General features: G+C 39.0%; 1 protein-coding gene across 7 annotated transcripts in view; it reads right to left on the bottom strand.

Moving 5' to 3' along the window:
• EXOC6B (exocyst complex component 6B) overlaps positions 1–19,790 on the bottom strand; it is a 662,376-nt gene that overhangs the window by 123,138 nt on the left and 519,448 nt on the right. Inside the window, exon 22 of one of the 7 annotated variants that reach the window (XM_061155704.1) lies at positions 12,288–12,420. The exons of the other annotated variants lie outside the window; for them this stretch is intronic. Within the exon in view, the coding sequence (XP_061011687.1) occupies positions 12,376–12,420 (45 nt within the window). The 3' untranslated portion in view covers positions 12,288–12,375. Of the gene's footprint in view, positions 1–12,287; positions 12,421–19,790 lie in introns of those variants that run through there. 7 annotated transcript variants of the gene reach the window in all.

Consider the following 19,790-nt stretch of genomic DNA (forward strand, 5'->3'; position numbering starts at 1 on the left):
ACTGAACTGCTGTCACCTACCTAACCTTCCTCTTCTCCATATTTCTTGCTGACAATACAGATGCAGATGTGTTTCACACGTCAGTATACTACTATACGAGGGCTTCCCCGGTGGCTACAGTGGTGAAGAACCCACCTACCACTGCAGGAGGTGTAAGAGATGCAGCTTTGATCCTGGGTTAGGAAGGTTAGGAAGATCCTCTGGAGAAGGATATGGCAACCCATTCCAGTATTCTTCCCTGGAAAATCCCATGGACAGAGCAGCCTGGAGGGCTATAGTCCATGGGGTCGCAAAGAGTTGAACATGACTGGGCAGGTACACACTCAACTCAATAATACTATATGTATACTACCATATCTACACTACTGTACTATATGTACAAGTATCAACACAGCAAAAGCAAGGTTGAAAGAAAAAATTAAGAGAAGAAAAATAATGCTTATGTACTCATATGGGAGTGGAGCATGAATAAATAGATAAGTTCTGTCTCATACATGAATAAGAAAATAAAATTAAGTATGGGAAAACTAAGAACCAATATAAATAAAAGTGTAACATAAATCTTCTGTTTACCAGAGAAAATAAAAAATAATGAAAACATAGTATGCCAAAGAGTAAAAGAGGGAAAACAAAAAGTAAAGTAGCAAAAAAATATACAATAATACAACAAAAGCCAGTCATTCATGCACTTTCTTTCCGCTAAGGAGAGAACAGCAAAGGATAGTCACTGCCCCCTCACCCAGGAAGTTTTCTTTGTGGTTCAGGTATAAACTGAGTATTGGGCAAGAGTGGGGGTGGTAAGACAACTTCACCTGCCCTACTGTCGGCCAAAAGAAGCATAAAATCATAGACTCTTGCAAAGGTAGTTAAATTATCTAGACTTTGATAACTGCACCTATTTACTGACAGACTGTGACAAGGCTATGGAAGAATTGCTATGAACCAGCTTCTCAAGTTTGAGAGCCCTGCTTATTGGAACACTGCACCAATTATCAATTACTGTGAACAGACTGTTTTCACTAAAACCTACAACATGTTCTACATTGTTACTTGTAGAATTAATAAGACTGCTTGTCTTATGTTGCCTTGTTCCTTTTCTCTTCAGCCTAAACAATCTTGGGGAAATTAAATAAATAGTCTTGCTCTAACCTTGCTTCTAACCTGCCTGGTTAGATGGATGCTGCCCTGACTATGAGCTGACTGTAGTAACTGCCTGCTGTGAGGGCAAGATTTCCAGCACCACAGATAAGATGGGGGAGGAATCTTAAGATTGTGGAGACCCTGGAGGGGACCTGGGCAACCAAGCCCAGGTTGGAATGCTGGGCATTCCAAGTTTGACATAACAAAACCAACAGCATTAACATGAAACCAGAGCAGCCATTTGGTCACAGATTGGTGATGAAATCAGTTTGGGTCCTGGGATTATAAACGGGAATCTTTGAAGTCTCACCCACAGAGTGGATGCGATGCCTGGGACCTTTTCCCAATTGAGACTCCAGATGTGCTGTGACATGGGTCTTCCCAGTGCTGAGTAAGTCTGGATGTTGGTCAAAACCCAATTTGGTGATGTATACTCTGCTATTTCTATTTCTCTTTTCTTTTAATGTTAGTATATTGAAAGTAAGCTCTATAATCCTCTAAAAAATATTTGTATTATTTATCTTTTAAAAAGAAGAGTGGGGGTGGGAGGCAGTTCTGAGCAATAATTTTTGGAAAATATTTATGATAGAATGTGCAGTTTTGATCATTTATCTTCAAATTAAACCTATCTAGGTTAAAATAAAATGCCAAAGCAAAGAATAAAATACCCAGCATAATTCTAGGACAGTTACACTTTATTTTATCATGGATGAGGAGTATATCTCACTCCCTAATTTGCCAATAGCACTCTTTGAGTTCTAGACTACTGTTTCTGAGAGATGCAGAAGAGATAAATCCAGCTGATCCAAACCAGGACAAAATGGGTAACTTCTTATTTTTTATGCAGCAAAATTAAAACAAACACACACCTTTCAGTGTTAGCTGATAATCTGTCTGTTGCCTACCACCCGTAGACTAGTTGTTGTAGTCTACCACAACTAGACTGTCAGTAAGTAAGGCTCTCAAAAGTTACACTAAACTAAATAGACTGGAGTAGATGGAGTGAACTTTACATAGCAGAGAGTCAACTTGAAGATGATCCCTCTAATACAAAATCCCTTTTGTGATATGAAAAGGTTAATCAGCTCTGCATTCAACAGGGCCCTTACTTTTGGTCATATCAGTTCTATTATTACTAACCTCCTTTACCCCAAATGGGAAACTAATATTTGGGAATCTGACTGCCTTTAAAGTGCAAGGGCCCTAGACAACAAGGAAGAAATTCAGTAAGATTGGGGTTAGGTTATATGAATCGCTATCAGGCAGCTGAGACTGAGAATAAGGTTTCTTAAGAAAAGTGGGCATTCAGAGGCCTCTGGGAGAGAGCCTGGGAGAACATTTTTTTCTTTCAACAAATCCAACGTGAGCATACCTAAAGGATGGACGAGTTTCTGAATGATACAATAAATCAGAACAAGTATGAATCACAAACATTTATTGAATGTTTATCATATGACAAGTAGTATGTTAAGGTCTCTGAATGGATTGATTAGCTTATTTAATCATGACAACAAGCATATGAGGTTGAAGGAGGAAAGAGACAGAGCTGGACTCCATCTTAGGCCAGGCTGTGAACATTAGGCTACCCGCATAGTCACCCTCCCAGTGGACTCTGAACTTCGTGCCCGGTACCCCCCCCCCCCCCCCCCCAGATAAAAGATCCTCAGGACTTGTACTTGGACTCTCCGTTGCCTAAAAGAATATGCCAATTATCTCTGTAACAGAACAAAGTCGTAAATTCCATTATGTTTATCGGGATATGACCACAGGCCTATTGATAAATATCCACTGTTTATCTAGTCTTGTGACACATGAATCATGGGTTAACTTTGATCGTATCTCTCTTTTACCTTGTCCAGACTAGTTTCAAGGAATTTGGGGAGGTGGATTTGAGGAAGTACACTTAGGGTATATAAGGTTTTCACAAAAACTGGTCAGGGTCCTTGGCTAAGAGGAGACTCTGCCTTGGGCCCGCCGGTGTAATAAACTGTACTCCACTATCTGCATTGTCCTTCTGAGTGAGTTTGTTTCCCGGAATGCGGAATGTGTGGCTACAAGGTAGCTACTAAACAGCTACTGTTATTATCTGTGTTTTACAAGTGAAGAAACTGAGACACAGAATGGCTATGAACTTGTCCAGGGTTATATTGCTAAGTTTATGTAGGTAAAGCCAGGTTGGCTCTGGCTCTGAGGTTAGTGGAGAAATGATTTCACAAGAATGCCTAAGACAATTAAGTTGAAAAAAATATATGGTATAAGAGTGAGGGTGTGAGTGCATGTTTATTGGTGTGTATATGATGCTGTTTTTGTTCCTTTCTGATGTTTGATCAATTATACACTGAGCCAGTTGTTCCTTTTGAACCCTGTGAAGAAAGGTTAGAATACTTGTCTTCATGGAATGTTAACTGTGTCCTTGTGGATACTAAAATTATATAGCCCAATTATCCACCTAAGACGGCAGAGTAAGTAGATTACAGTGCTAAAATAGATGTTGTGCTCAACATGAAGGATTTATAAGAAGATACTTCCAGCATATAGTTACACAAAGTTTCCACCTCTAATGTATTTCACCAAATTCCTTGTCTGCTCTAATAAGTAGCAAGTTTCAATACATTATTATCCTCCAGATGTTTAGGAAACTAATCTCTACTGACTTCAGATTAATTTAGGTTTGTTAAAACTCTGAACACTAGCTGGTAAGATTCAAACGATCTCAAGAAGCTAGTAAAATGAAAAGATCACAGTTCCGAGGCTCAGAAATCCGTTCTAATTTACACAGCACACGGCTGGGGCCTCCTGTCTTGTTCTTCTATTCCAAAAGGGGGAGCAAGCAGCATGGTCCCAGGGACCTAAAAATTCTGAACAGTTTTTCCTCTTGGGAAGACCAGGCTCAGTTGAAGGAAAGGAGGAAATTTCCTATTCTGAATAAGCTGATTCATTCTAAGACATATCTCAAGATATACTCATATATATTGCCCACTTAAACATATTTACAAAAAAGGGGACAAATAATTCATAGATCAGAACTGAACAGAAAATGTATACATTTGTAATCCAACATCCTCATTTTACAGTGAACAAAACTGAATCTAAGGGGGCTTCCCTGGTGGCCCAGTGGCTGGGAGTCTGCCTTCCAACGCCGGGTCATGGGTTTGCTCCCTGGTCCAGGCAGATCCCACCTGCCACAGAGCAGCTGTGTCCGCGCAGCAGCTCTAGAGCCCTCATGCCACAACTACTGAAGTCCACACGCGCCTCGAGCCCGTGCGCCACAGCCAGAGAAGCCACTGCAAGCAACAGGAAGCCTGCACACCACCACCAGATAGGAACCCCACCTGCTGCAACTAGAGCGGAGTCCACACATAGCAATGAAGACTCAATGCAGCCAAAACTAAAAATAATGTTTTTAAAAAACTGAGTCTAAGAAGCAAAAATGATGTTTCCTATCTTTACTATTAAAAATATATTTTATATAATTGTATCATATGGACATGCCATTTTCTGATTTTTTTAAACATTACTTTGCTGTACATTTTATATGTATTATTCTCCTCACATGCATTAACACAGTCAACAGTCCTGTGATTTTAATTACAACATTCAATTTTGATTAACATACAACAGTCTAACACTTTTCAACTGCTAGATATTTGTACTTTTTCTCATTTTTATTAAAAATAGTGATGGTGAAGCTATAAATATGTAGTACTTTCTACCCTTTTGGGTAATTTTATGAAAATAATAGTTTTAGGTAAAAAATAGTGGCCATTTTATGATCTTCATTGTTTATTGCTAAACTCCTCTCCAAAAAGACTGGCAATTTACTCAGTTACATCTAAGCCTACTTCTCCCCAAATCTTAGTCCTCTCTTGTAAGTGGTAGTGAGTTTCCACATGCTCTCAATATCTATAATTCTGGGAAATGTGATAATAGTTTCTTATTACTAGTCATGAGCTTCTAGATAACGCTATTAAAACTAAATTCTATTTTATTTAAGATACTTAAATCTCTTTTATGAATGAGATTCCTCTCATGTTGCTTTTTTAGGTGTTCACTTCAGGCTCAGATGGTAAAGAATCTGCCTGCAATGCAGTAGACCTGAGTTTGATCCCTAGGTTGGGAGGATTCCCTGGAGAAGAGAATGGCTACCCTACCCACTCTAGTATTCCTGCCCAGAGAATTCAATGGGCAGAGGAGTCTGGTGGGTTTCAGTCCATGGGGTCACAAAGAGTTGGGCATGACTAAGTGACTAACACTTTCACTTTAGCACACATTTTAGGATCAGGACTTCAAATGCATGCACCAAGGGACTACCCCTCCCTCTCCCAGCTAAATTTTACTGAGTTACTCTTAAGTGTCACTAAAATCTATCATTAAGTTAAAGCTCCCTCACTAATCAGCTCACCTTATTCAAACTGCTTACTGAATGTTTGATCTCTCTAATGAACTGCAGAAAACTGTAAGAGCAGACTTTTCTCAGGTGAGCAGTAAGCAAGCCTTCTTTACCTCAGGAGTTTGAGAGCTAGCTATTGTATATACTTCTCCCTACTAGATCTTTGAAAACCAAAGATAAGGACTGGTTTTTATATATCTCCCAAAGTTTAGCACAGCATCTTACAACTTCCACCCAAAGTTTAGCACAGCATCTTACAACTCAATTATGAGTTCAGTGGATTTATATCAAGATGTAATACAAAGAACAAACTTAGTAAAGTCTGTGTCTGGCAAATACTCTGTAATATTTCACCATAAAACATTATAAATATGTTTATACAATTGAATATAAACTAGAAGAGGCAATCACACATCACAAAAACATAGCCATCGGGGCTTTCAGAGTCATTGTTGAAAATTTATCAAAACACTGTGCTAAAATAGTTGACTCATTTGAAAGACTTATAAAATTAAGTAAGTTGAGTCCTTTACATACTTTGAAGTGAAGAAATCTCCTCTACAGAAACTTCGAAGAAGGAAAACTCAGCAAAGATCATAGTACCTAAATATTTTCTGCTTTCTCCACTTACTTCATTAAGTCCAAATAATCCTAAAGTCTCCAGGAAATGCCCATGTGTCCACTGGAATCTGCTCAACCAGAACTATCAATCCTAAACACTAGATCCTTTCTACAATAGTGGATCATCCTTTAAACATCTCATCCTTGGTTTTTCCTGTTTTATGGCATTATTAACTTTCAAAATCAACTCTTTTATTGTAGATACACTGAAAGCCTAAACAAAGAGAGCAAAGAAAGGTAGAAAGAGGAACAGCTATGGAATAAATAACAAAATGGTTATGGAACAGGTAAGAAGGAACACGTTAAAGTAAAGCGATGTTTCTAACTGATCAACTTATACTACTGAGAGCACATCTGCAGTGAGAGTAACCATAGTATCCACCTCACAGAGGTATTGTAAGAAATGAATGAGTTAATCACACGAAATGCTTAGTGCCTGGCACTATTATAATGTTATTTTTTTATTTCTCATTAGGCAGCTGGAAGTTAAGACTTTAAGTAAATAAAAACCTGGGCCAGCGTTTTGGGCTAATAAGAGACGTCTTAGTTTACTCACGGCTGATGGCAGTCTCTATACATGTGCATTTCTAGGGAAGTTTCTAATATCCCAACTTTGTTACTTTCCCCGTCCTAATAGGAAGTTCTTCATAACATCTAAAACTATTTTAGTTAAAAATTTTTGTCAACTTTTATTTTTCACTAGTAGGAAAACAAAGGTGTTTTCTGTCATTTAATGAAGATGATGACTCTAAATGAATAAGGGAAGTACTTAAGTCAAAATGATTTAATTGTCGTGAGAAAAAATAATTTCTACTAACATAAGAAGATGGCAAATCTGACAGAAAAGCAATAAAAACCTTAGGAAATAAGTTATCTCAAGCAGAATCATGGAGACGCAAGGGATAACCTTACATCGTACACTGTATGTTTCGAGTCCCTGTTAATGAAGTGATGGTATTTGGAAATGGGGCCTTTGGGAAACAATTAGGTCATGATGGTGGTGGTTGCTGTTCAGTTGCTAAGTCATGTCTTACCCTTTGTGACCTAATGGACTGCAGCACACCAGACTTCCCTGTCCTTCAGCATCTCCCATAGCTTGCTCAAATTCACGTCCATTGAGTTGATGATGTCTTCCAACTATCTCATCCTCTGTTGCCCCCTTCTCCTTTTGACTTCAATCCTTCCCAGCATCAGAGTCTTTTCCAATGAGTCGGCTCTTCATATCAGGTGGCCAAAGTATTGGAGCCTCAGCTTCAGCATCAGTCCTTCCAGTGAACATTCAGAGTTGATTTCCTTTAGGAGTGATTTGTTTGACCTCCTTGCTGTCCATTAAATGGGATTAGTGTCCTTATAAAAGAGACATCAGACAGTTTCCTCTTTCCTGCTGCCATGTGAGGAAACAGCAAGAAGATGACCATCTATGAACTAAGAAGCAGGCTCTCATCAGACATCAAATTTGCCAATTCTTTGATATTGGACTTCGCAGCCTTTAAAACTGAGAAATAAATGTCTGGTGTTTAAGAGATCCAGTCTGTAGTATTTTTGTTGGGGCAGCCCTAAGAGACAGACTCCCTCTGACCAACAGGGGATGTTGCTTTCTATAGCAATATAAAACTGCCCTGAAGTTTTTCTGCTTTTACTTTTCTCTTTTTCTGTGATTGATCCTAAATGGCCACCTAACAATTTTATGAGAAAAAAGGGACACAAATCAGGTAAATAGGAAAGAGAACTTAAAAGGAGGAGAAAATGACCTGGCTGCTATAGAGGATTCATTTGGCTCCCACCATTTGGTGCCAAGTTAATAATGCTCTTCTAATCTCTTCAGAAACTTTGTTTTCAAGTGAACCTCTGGTTTTATACCCCTCACTAAAATGTGGAGTTATTGAAAATTAGTCTGAACATTCATCCTTACATTTTTGGTTCCTGCTTTTTCTCTCTATGAATTTGGCTATTTTGGATATTTCATATAAATGGAATCATACACTTTGTGACCTACTGCATCTGACTGCTTTTACTTAGCATAATGTTTTCAAAGCTCCTCCATGTTGTACCAGTATTTCATTCCTTTTTCTGGCTGAATAATAATTCCATTATATATATACTACCTTTTATTTATCTATTCATCAGTTGATGGACATTTGGGTTGTTTCTCCTTTTGGCTATGGTGAATATTGTTGCTATGAATAATCAAGTACAAGTTTTTGTTTAAACATCTGTGTTCAATTATTTGGGGTATGTGCTCAGGAATGAAATTGCTGGGTCATATGGTAATTCTTTTTAACTTTTTGAGGAACCACCAAACTATTTTCCAGAGGCAGCATCATCTTACACCCACCAGCAATGTACAAGGGTTCTCATTTCTCTATATCCTCACCAACATTTGTTATTTTCCATTTTATTGATTACAGTTACCCTGTAGGTATAGAGTAATATTGAACTGTAATGGTTAATGGTGCTGAATATTTTCTTGGGTGCTTACTGGCCATTTATATACCTTCTCTGGAGAAATGTCTATTTAATCCTTTGTACATTCTAAAATTGGATTTTCTTCTTATAATTAAGTTGTAAAGTCTTTGGTATATTCTGGATACTAGCCCCTTATCAGATATATGATTTGCAAATATTATCTCCCATTGTATCGGTTGTCATTTACTTCCTTCCGTAGTGTCTTTTGAAACAAAGTTTCAATCGTAATGAAGTTTAATTCATGTTTCTTTTGTTGCTTGTTTCTTTGATATCATATTTAACTATGGTGCTTCTTTTGATAGCTAAAATATGTCAATTTTGGCTTTAATTTTTATTATATTAATCACTACAATTTATCAAATTACAACCATATGCCAGGCATTTCATGTGTGCTCTTTCATCCCCTTCTCCCCCTCTCTTTCTTGCTCTTACTCTCATTCTCCCTCTCTCTAACCTAGTTGGTAGTAGGCCATTTCCTAGAGAAAAAAAAAGTTCAAAAAGGGAATTTTCTCAAAGTCATTCAGTAGGAAATGATAGAGGCAAGATTCAAATCCAGCTTTGTCTAACTGTACAGATCATACGCTTTTTTTCTCTACTGTACTGTATTTCATTATTAAATAGCATAATGTAAAGTTTTTTTTATTTTGGTAACAAAAGAGGGAATGTATGCTTTCTGTTGCTTCCACAATAAATTTAGTGGCCTAAGCAACACAAATTTATTATCTTATAGTTCTATATAAGTCAGAAGAGCAACATGGGTGTCCCCAACTAAAATCAAGGTGTTGGCAGGGCTGCATCCCTTTCTGGAGGTTGGGCTCCCTCGCTCATTTGGGTGTTGACAGAACTCAGCATCTTGTTAGAGGGCTGAGACCCCCATTTCCTGGCTGGCTGTCAGTTATTCCTAGCCAGTCCTAGCCTCTAGAGGCCACCTGTACTCTTTTGCTCATGGCTTCGTTCTTCATCTTCAAAACCAACAAGGTTCATCAAACCCCTCTCACACTTTGAATCTCTCTTTTTTCTTTCATCTCATCTCTCTGACCCACTCTTCTGCCTCCCTTTTCTGCTTTTAAAGATTCATGGGATTAGACTGGACTCACCCAGACAATTTCAGGATAATCTGCTCAAAGTCCTTAACATCACATCAGTGAAATTTCTTTTGTCTTAAAGGTAGCATGGATATGTCACAGGGGTTAATATGTGGACATCTTTGGAGGAACAGGGCATTTATTGTGCCCCCAACCCCCACCCCCAACACATACAGATACACACACCCTTATATTTTTACTTCAGCTAGGTAAATATATAGAGTAAGAAGAACAGAGGACTGGCAGATCTGATAGAAGACTGGTTGAGCCCTTGAAGTAAGATGCTGATACTAAAGGATAAGCAGAAGAAAAGAAAACCCCTCTCCCCGCTCCTGCAAAAAAAAAAAAAAAAAAGCCTGGGAAACAGTCAGAGAGGTAGATCCTGAGGTATCTTGGAGATTCTTATGTGAAGTTTTGTCTGCTCTTGACATTGATTTCCTCTTTAACTTGGAAACATACTTCACACGCTATTTTCCCAAAGCTCTTGTGCCCAGTCTTTTACCTCCTAATCCAGTCATCATTAATGCTGCTGATTCTTGGGCAGTGACCAGACAAATTTCAATTTTGCACATAGTATCCTGAAATATCTCTAACACTGAGCCAATGAATTGCTAAATTGGCTGAACATTCAGAGACCTCTTTTCCAGGAACATCTTGCTCCAGGCAATGGAATAATAGATCATGCTAGAACTCTCTAAAGCAAGGTAGCTATGGAAAGCTGCAGTACCTTAATGGCAGATTCCATTGCTGGCAAGCAAGATCCTGACCTCAGGTTTTCAAAAGGAGAGACCAAGTAAGGAATCTCCTGGTGTCAATACTTACTCTCCTCCTCCCCCCGCCTGCCCCCCAGCTCCCTGCAACTGAATCAATAAGTTCTATGAGATACAGACTTTTGTATTGATAAGTATTAATTTAACTAAAAGATTCGGTGGATTCTGTGTTATAAGCTGACAATTATCAGTGATAATAAAGCCAAAAAGCTTCTTATCAAATACATGCTATCTTCTAAAACTGAAATATAGGAATATAGGAATTCTAAACAAGTACATATGAGAAGTTAAGGAAGAAACCATCTTGAAGAGAAGTTTAAAGCTAGTAAGTATGACCAAAAATCACAGGACACAAGAGATCAAAGAGAACATGAAGATTTAACCTAATCTTTTCATTTTACACTGGGGAAATTAAAATACAAGGAAGGGACTTTTCCAAAATAATCTAGTTGCTGCAACATCACAGCTATCCTGACTTCCCCTTCAATGTTCTGCATCCTGGGATGGTCCATAGAGGGTAGCTCTACTTCCAGTTCCCTAATGGATTCTTTTCCTCAGTTACTTTACTCTGGGGCCTCAGTGAGGAAGACCAAAACGTGGGTGAAACACTGCCACTCGCAATGCTTTAACACTGTGAGCAATTCTTGCCTCAATTTACTAGAAAGTTCAGTTCTAGGATATTTGAGCCTAAATAACATCTTTTCTTCTAGGGGATGACTTCTAAAAACCAGTGAACTCCAGGTATCTCCCAGGGGCTAGTATGCCTAGAAAACCAAGAGACAGTACACAACTCAAAACTCAATAGCTCTGCATAAGAGATTTTGAGGTGTGTGTGTGTGTGTGAATGTAAAACCACTACTGGATTCTGGGGAATGAAAATGGGAAAGAGAAAGTAGGAAAAAAGGTGAATGGTTTCACCTCACCTCTCCCACATTTGATTTTTGCCAAGACTTTTTTTTTTAGTTCTATTACCTCATAAAAAGTGGGAGCCACAATAAAAAAACCTTTGAAACTCATGCTTCCCAGCACATTACAGGATACAACTCACATAACCACAGCTATTTTCTTCTGTTCCAGACAGGGAAATGAAAAAAAAAAAAAAAAAAAAAAAACCTATATCTTAAGGAGTCAGTTGGCCTATCTAGGCCACCCAACCCTAGCATCTATGCAATTAGCCAGTCACAGATTTAACAATTAAATCCTATGATCCCTGTCCAGGCAATGCACTGCTTAAGGACAGTAAACTGTGGCAGTTGCCATTTGTAACAGAAGTGGGAGATTTCTGCAGGCTGGATCCTCCACAGATTACCCTTCTCTCTGGGTTTTTGTGAGGCTAACACCCTCCAGGACACTGACATATAACCATATTGAGAAAGGAGATGAAGAAAAAAAAGGTGAAGAAAATGAAGGGATATCTAATTTCAGATTTCTCTGTCACTTCTCAGGATGAGCTACTGAATTTGTAGATTCTAATTATTGGTTACACAGTTTAAATCTCTCTTGCTGCTACTGTTGCTGTTATACAAAATAGAGTATGTGGATCATCACAGTGCAGGGAGGACTTCTGCCTCTCTGTCTCCTTGGTGTGGTCATGCTGATCATCCAAAGTGTCATATGCACCTGGCACCCTTTGATTTCCCAAACTCTCCATATCTCATCATACTCCACTGTACTGTGCTGGAATAAGAATATATAATGTCCCTATGTAACATTAAAAGTCCTCTGTAAAAGTCACAACACACTTCTGCAATCAGCAGTCAATTTTCCCTTTACGAAAACACTGCTTCTCATCAAGTTCTGCTGACTTACTTTGGCCACTGTAAAGCGACTTCTGTATTTCTTGATAAGCAGGGTTGCCTGAAGTTTCAGTGCTACCTTGTGATCAGTAATTAGGGCGCTTGGCTTACAGTTTACCTCTCGAGACAGTATCATCACCATCATCATCATCCTGGGAATAGGTTATTAGAGAGAGACATTTATCAGCTGGTATCTATCAATCTATATTATGAAGCAAAAAAATCCACAACCAAGAACACGTTTAGGAAATATCATTTCTCTACTTCATTGAAAGAGTTTATGTCCAATATGTACAACACACTTTTAAACTACTGATCAACAGCTTTTTGAAATCCCTATAGTATAAGGTTGCTTATAATAGTATAATTATATTATATATATAATAGTATAAGGTTGCTTTGTAGAACAGTTCATGTCTAAAAGGATATTAACCTGTCAGTACTTAAAACTAAAACAAACATAGAGGTTACACTTTTGTCCTCAACAATACTTAATGAAGGCCTACCATGTACGAGGAATTGTTCTAGAACTAAGAATAAAGTTGTTCACAAAATGGGCCAAATCTCTACCCTCATGGAATCATTTTCTAGTGAAGGAAAAATATATTAAGCAAGATATGTAAGGTACATCAGTTCAGTTCAGTTCAGTCGCTCAGTTGTGTCCGACTCTTTGCAACCCCATGAATCGCAGCACACCAGGCCTCCCTGTCCATCACCAACTCCCGGAGTTTACTCAAACTCATGTCCATCAAGTCGGTGATGCCATCCAGCCATCTCAGCCTCTGTCTACCCTCTCCTCCTGCCCCCAATCCCTCCCAGCATCAGGGTCTTTTCCAATGAGTCAACTCTTCACATGAGTGGCCAAAGTATTGGAGTTCCAGCTTCAGCATCAGTCCTTCCAATGAACACCCAGGACTGGTCTCCTTTAGGATGGATTGGTTGGATCTCCTTGCAGTCCAAGGGACTCTCAAAAGCCTTCTCCAACATCATAGTTCAAAAGCATCAATTTTTTGGCACTCAGCTTTCTTCACAGTCCAACTCGCATATCCATACGTGACTACTGGAAAAATCATAGCCCTGACTAGATGGACCTTTGTTGGCAAAGTAATGTCTCTGCTTTTTGACTAGAATATAATGAATTCTTCAGACAAAAATAAAACAAGGAAAAGGACAGAGTTTTAATTTGGTTTTGGTTTGGTGGTAGGGTGGCAGGGGTAGCAGGAGAGTGACATTATAATCTTAAATAAAAAAGGCCTCCATGTAAAGGTGAATTTTAAATGACTTGAATAAAGACCTGAAGAGAGAAAGGGGCAAACACTACAATGAAAAGGGCCTTCTAGGAAGAGTTGATATCAGGTGCAAAGGCCTTGAGCTGGGCCTGTACCTGACATAGTTGAGAAACAACAAGGAGGCTATCAGAGCAAGAGCCAGATGAGGAGAAGAGCAGCAGAGATGAGGTCAGACAGTTAAGTGATGTGTGTGTGTGTGTGTGTGTGTGTGTGTGTGTGTGTGTGTATGAAAATTCCATAGTAGCTTGTAGGCCATTAAAAGGGTTTCCCAGGTGGTGCTAGTGGTAAAAAAAAAAAACCCACCTACCAATGCAGGAGACATAAGAATTCTATTCCTGGGTTAGGAAGATCTCCTGGAGGAGGGCATGGCAGCCCACTTTAGTATTCTTGCCTGGAGAATCCTATTGACAAAGGAGCATGGTGGGCTACAGTCCATAGGGTTGCAAAGAGTTGGACACCACTGGAGCAACTTAACTTTAAAAGAATTTAGGCATTTACTTAAAGTGAAATGGGAAATCATCATAAGGTTTTGGACAGAGGACTGATGTGATCAGACTTCTGTTTTAACTGTTTCATGCTGGTTATCATATTGAGAATGGTCTGTAGAGGGCAAAGTCATATCATGGAGACTAGTTAGGAAGTTACTGCAATACAATGAGAAATAATTATTACTTGAATCATGAGAAAAGAAATGATAGTTCTAAATGGCTGGTTTCTGGATATATTTTGAAGGGAGAGAAAACACGGTTTCATGACAGACTGGATGTAGGAGGTGAGAAAAAGAAAGGAGTTAAAGATGACTTCAAGATATCTATTCCTACAAGCAAGACCAGAATTGCCATTAATTGAGGTGAAGAACAGGTTCCTTACAGAAGGAACAGATTTTTTTGAGGGTGCCATGCTAAGTCACTTTAGTCAAGACTAACTCTTTGTGACCCTATGGACTGTAGCCCACCAAACTCCTCTGTCTGTTGGATTCTCCAGGCAAGAATACTGGAGTGGGTCGCCATGCCCTCCTCCAGGAGACCTCCCTGACCCAGGGATCTAACCTGCATCTCTTACTTCTCCTGCACTGGCAGGTGGGTTCTTTACCACTAGTGCCACCTGGGAAGCCTGGTTTTACGGGGCGCGGGTGAGGGGGAAATCAGGAACTTAGTTTCAGGACATTTAAAATTAGGATATAACATATTAAGAGTTTTTAAATTATTATATCAGATGAAGATAGTATATTTCTGGCTTGGAGAATAAGGCCACATTTACCTTTTCAGTGCAATAATCACTTTGATTCACGATTCCTGACTGCCTCAATAGGAATTATTCATAAACCAGAAGTCATTTGAAAAAAAGATTTCAACATTGTGAATTGGTTTCAGAATTTGGATTGACATTCTGGCCTAATTTTGGAGCTCATTTAGGGGGGTACATGCATCTCAGAGGGATATAGCAAGGATGAAATGCTGGATGGACTCTAAGGGAGCATTTGCATTGAGAAAAAATGACACCCATCTGGGCACAGAAATACAAAGGCATCACCTGATACTTGAACCAAGGTGCTCACTAAGGTTGGAAGAATATGACCAAGTGTTTCATCTAAGAAGTCATCGCCTGTTGAAGTAATAAGAATAATTTAGTAGACGCGGAGCTATTCTCTTTCTAGGTAGGCTTCCCTCATGACTCTCACTATAGGAAGTGAAGTTCTTCCTATTTTAGGTCACAGGGACTACCGGCGACGTTCCCTTTCCCTACATTTGGTCCTACCTTCCTCAGGGCTGTGACCTCTGCACTTCATTTAACAGGACTAAAGTAAAGTGAAAATGAAGAGCATGGTGTGGGAGGAAAATAATGAATACTATTTATTTAAGGGAGTTTGAGTACAAATATCATCAGAAATTCAATCTGATTCCATTTACTCCTGAAATGGCACAAAACAATATTAAGTCAATGCATTCAAAAAGCAGTTATGAAAGCATAATACCTCATAGGAACTATGTTGCCCGCTGGAGCAGGGGAAATTTGAGGATAAATAAAAACAGAGATCCTGCCCTTGGTGAACTCAGAATCTAATGGAGAAGGCAGATGATTAAACAAGTAATTACAAAGGAATTAGTAATGAAGGGACATACAAAATGTCAGGGACCAAAGGGGGAACAATTAAATCTGTCTGAGGAGGTTGGGAAGAATTTATAAAGGAGATGACATTTGAGCCAAGCTGTGAAGGAAGGGAAGGAGTTTGTCACTTTATCAAGAGAGCAGTCTGTGATAGGCAGAGGGGGCCTAAAGCTCGTCCAGTTTTTGGATCAGGGAGGTGTAAAGAGTGGTCCTATTAGAGGTTACATGGGAAAAAGACAGGAAAAGGAGACTAGAGAGACAAGTTGGGACCAGACTTGCTTTGCTGGGAGTTTTTCATTTGTTCTCTGGGCAACAGAGCTCTTAGGCTTTATAAGCAAGCAAACGACATAATGATAACTATATTTTTAAAAAATAGGTAGCATAATGAAAGAAAAGAAATAAGAAATTTTCAATGGTAGCAGCATGACAGGTCAAGAGAAGAAGTAACAATAAAATAGTTTCATACTTAACAGAAAAGAACCATGAACATAACCACTATCCACTTATTTTCCAAGCCAATCATTACCTCCTCCAAAGAAATTAACTGTCTTCTTTCACTATCATTTAATCAATCAGACAGTGAAGGAAAAGAGGTTCACACAGAGAGACGTAGGAAGTTGGTATTCCCAAGAAAACACAAGAAAAACCACTCTCTCTCTTTTAATGATTTCTATCAGAGGTTATAAGGGAAGGAAAAGTTAAATTAACAGCTTCATATGGAACTCTATGTACAAAAAAGATCCAGATGAACCAGATGACTACAATGGTGTGGTCAGTCAACCAGAGCCAGACATTCTGGAGGGTGAGGTCAAGTGGGCCTTAGGAAGCACTGCTATTAATAAAGCTAGTAGATGCGACAGAATTCCAGCAGAACTATTCAAAACCCTAAAGGATGATGCCTTCAAGGTGTTGCATTCAATATGTCAGCAAATCTGGAAGACCCCACAGTGGCCACATGACTGGAAAAGGTCAATCCTCACCCCAATTCCCAAGAAGGGTAGTATTAAAGAATGTGCTAACCATCAAACAACTGCACTCATCTCCCATGCCAGTAAGGTCATGCTTAAAATATTGCATGCTAGGCTTCAGCATTATGCGAACCAAGAACTTCCAGATGTTCAAGTTGAGTTTAGAAAAGGAAGAGGAACCAGAGGTCAAATTGCCAACATTCGCTGAATCATAGTTGAAGTTAGGGAATTCCAGAAAAACATCTACCTCTGTTGCATCAACTACGCCAAAGCCTTTGACTATGTGGATCATAATAAACTGTGGAAAGCTCTTGAAGAGATGGGAATACCAGACCATCTTACCTGAGAAATCTGTATGCAGGTCAAGAAGCCACAGTTAGAACCCTGAATGGAACAACTGGTTGGTTCAAGATTGAGAAAGGAGTATGAGAGAGCTGTCTAATGTCACCCTGTTTGTTTAGTCTATACGCTGAGCACATCATGAGAAATGCCGGGCTGGATGAGTTACCAGCTGGAATCAAGATAGGCAGGAGAAACATCAACAATCTCGAACGTGCAGATATTTGAGATACCACTCTAATGGGAGAAAGTGAAGAGGAACTAAAGAGCCTCGTGATGAAGGAGAAGAGTGAAAGAGCCGGCTGAAGACTAAATATTAAAAAATCTAAGATCATTTCATCTGGACCCATTGATTCATGGCAAACAAGGGGAAAACGGTGGAAGTAGCAACAGATTTCCTCTTCTTGGGCTCTAAAATCACTGCAGATGGTGACTGCCGCCATGAAATCAGAAGACTGTTTTTTGGTAGGGGAGCTATGACAAACCCAGACAGTGTGTTGAAAAGCAGAGACATTACTCTGCCAACAAAGGTCCATATATTCAAGGCTATGGTCTTCCCAGGGGTCACATAGGGTTGTGAGAGTTGGACTGTAAAGAAGGTGGAGCCCTGAAGAATTGATGCCTTGTAACTGTGGTGCTGGAGAAGACTCCCAGGAAACCCTTGGACAGCAGATCAAACCAGTCAATCTTAAGGGAAATCAACCCTGAATACTCACTGGAAGGACTGATGAAGCTGGAACTCCAGTATTTTGGTCATCTGATGTGAACAGCTGATTAACTGGAGAAGTCCCTGATGCTGGGAAAGATTAAGGGCAGAAGGAGAAGAGGGGTCAGAGGATGAGATGGTTGGATGGCATCACGAATGCTATGGACAAGAACTTGGGCAAACTTTGGAAGATGGTGAGGGACATACAGGCCTGGTGTGCCACAGTCCAAGGGGTTGCAAAGAGTTGGACAGGACTGGGTGACTAAACAACAACAACATAACTCTAATCACACTTGGATTTAGACCAGGGAAGCACACACACTACAAATGTTGTATGGACAAATATACACTCTACAAAGAATGACACACCTTCCCTTCCCTCTTAACATACATTCACTTTCAGTGATGTTGCTAATTCATTATTATTCTCTTAAATATAGCTTTGGTGCACCAGTAGCTCCTGAGAACAGCTTTCTTCCCATTGTCTCTCCAAGTCTCTTGTGGTCCCAAGTCATAGAATACCACAGACTATACTAGCAGTAGCTTTTAAAGTAGCCAAAACATTATGACAGAGAACCTGCTACTTGTCTTCACCAGGCCCAAAGCATCAGAACTCTGGGAAGAATTTCATAAGTCTTTTCTGATTGATGTTTAGCTTAGATAAATACCTGCACCTCAATCTTTAGATAAAAGTTCTGGAGCATATTGTTTTCTTAGCATACTCTGGAAAACAGAGAAGTCACACCTTAGTTTTTCTAGCCAATAGCAGGCTCATTTGCTCTTTTAACTGTAACACTGGAGATAAGCAATAGTTTGAACATTTTTTATTATTAGGATGGAATTAAATTTCACACACAATTTTAGAGACACCATAAATATTGAATCTCAAATACACTGGTCACAGAACACTTTTATAAAACTAAGTAAACAAAATAAAATTAAGAAACAAAATCATCTCCTACTGACCCATTAACCAGAAAGGCAAGAATCATCACTTCTAAAGGCTCAGCAATATTTCCCTCTTTCAAATGCCTATAATGCTTACACAATATTTAATTTGTCAATCATATGCTACTTTTTAGAAATATCAGGTTTATCTTTCTTACTAGATTGTAATAAGCTAAAAGCTAAATTGGAGATCCATCAAATCAGATTACAAAAATCCTATCACAGGACAGGGCAATGAGAACTGAAAATCAGACAATGGTAAATTCATGCCCTTACTGATGTTCATGGGCTACTCATTTTTTTAATGTGCAGCAAAAAAAAAAAAGACATGGAATAAAAAAATAAGAATACCCTCTTATACCTATTGTGTTAACCAAACACTTAAAATTTCTAATTTATAGACTCAATGCTGATGAAGGTGCTGAAAAACTAGTGCATGAATACACTGCTAGGTGTACTTCAAGTTACTTTGTCATATGAACCAGCAGTATACTTAAAAGCCATAAAAATGTTTATATAACTCTTGCATAAAGAAATTACCTTAAGGAAACATTCAGACTAAAAGAAGGTTTTATGTATGAACACATTATAATTTAAATATATAAAAAAGTACTAGTAATAACATAAGTTCAAAAATAATAATGACTAATTAAATGATGAGATACTGAAATTAAAAGATGCCTGCTCCTTGGAAGAAAAGCTATGACAGATCTAGACAGTATATTAAAAAGCAAAAACATCACTTTGCCAACCAAGGTCCATATAGTAAAAAATAAGGTTTTTCCAGTAGTCACATACAGATGTGGGAGGGGGACCATAAAGAAGGCTGAGCACCAAAGAAATGACGCTTTCAAAGTGTGGTGCCAGAGAAGACTCTTGAGAGTCCCTTGGACTGCAAGGAGATCCAACCAGTCTATCCTAAAGAATATTCATTGGAAGGACTGATGTTGAAGCTGAAACTCCAATACTTTGGCCACCTGATGGGAAGAGCTGATTCACTGGAAAAGACCCTTACACTGGGAAAGATTGAGGGCAGGAGAAGGGGGTGACAGAGGTTGGATGGCATCACTGACTCAATGGACATGGGTTTGAGCAAACTCCGGGAGATGGTGAAGGACAGGGAAGTCTGGCGTGTTGTAGTCCATGGGGTCATAAAGAGTCAG

The sequence above is a fragment of the Dama dama genome, chromosome 11 (assembly GCF_033118175.1).
Source record: "Dama dama isolate Ldn47 chromosome 11, ASM3311817v1, whole genome shotgun sequence".
NCBI classification, from domain to species: domain Eukaryota; kingdom Metazoa; phylum Chordata; class Mammalia; order Artiodactyla; family Cervidae; genus Dama; species Dama dama.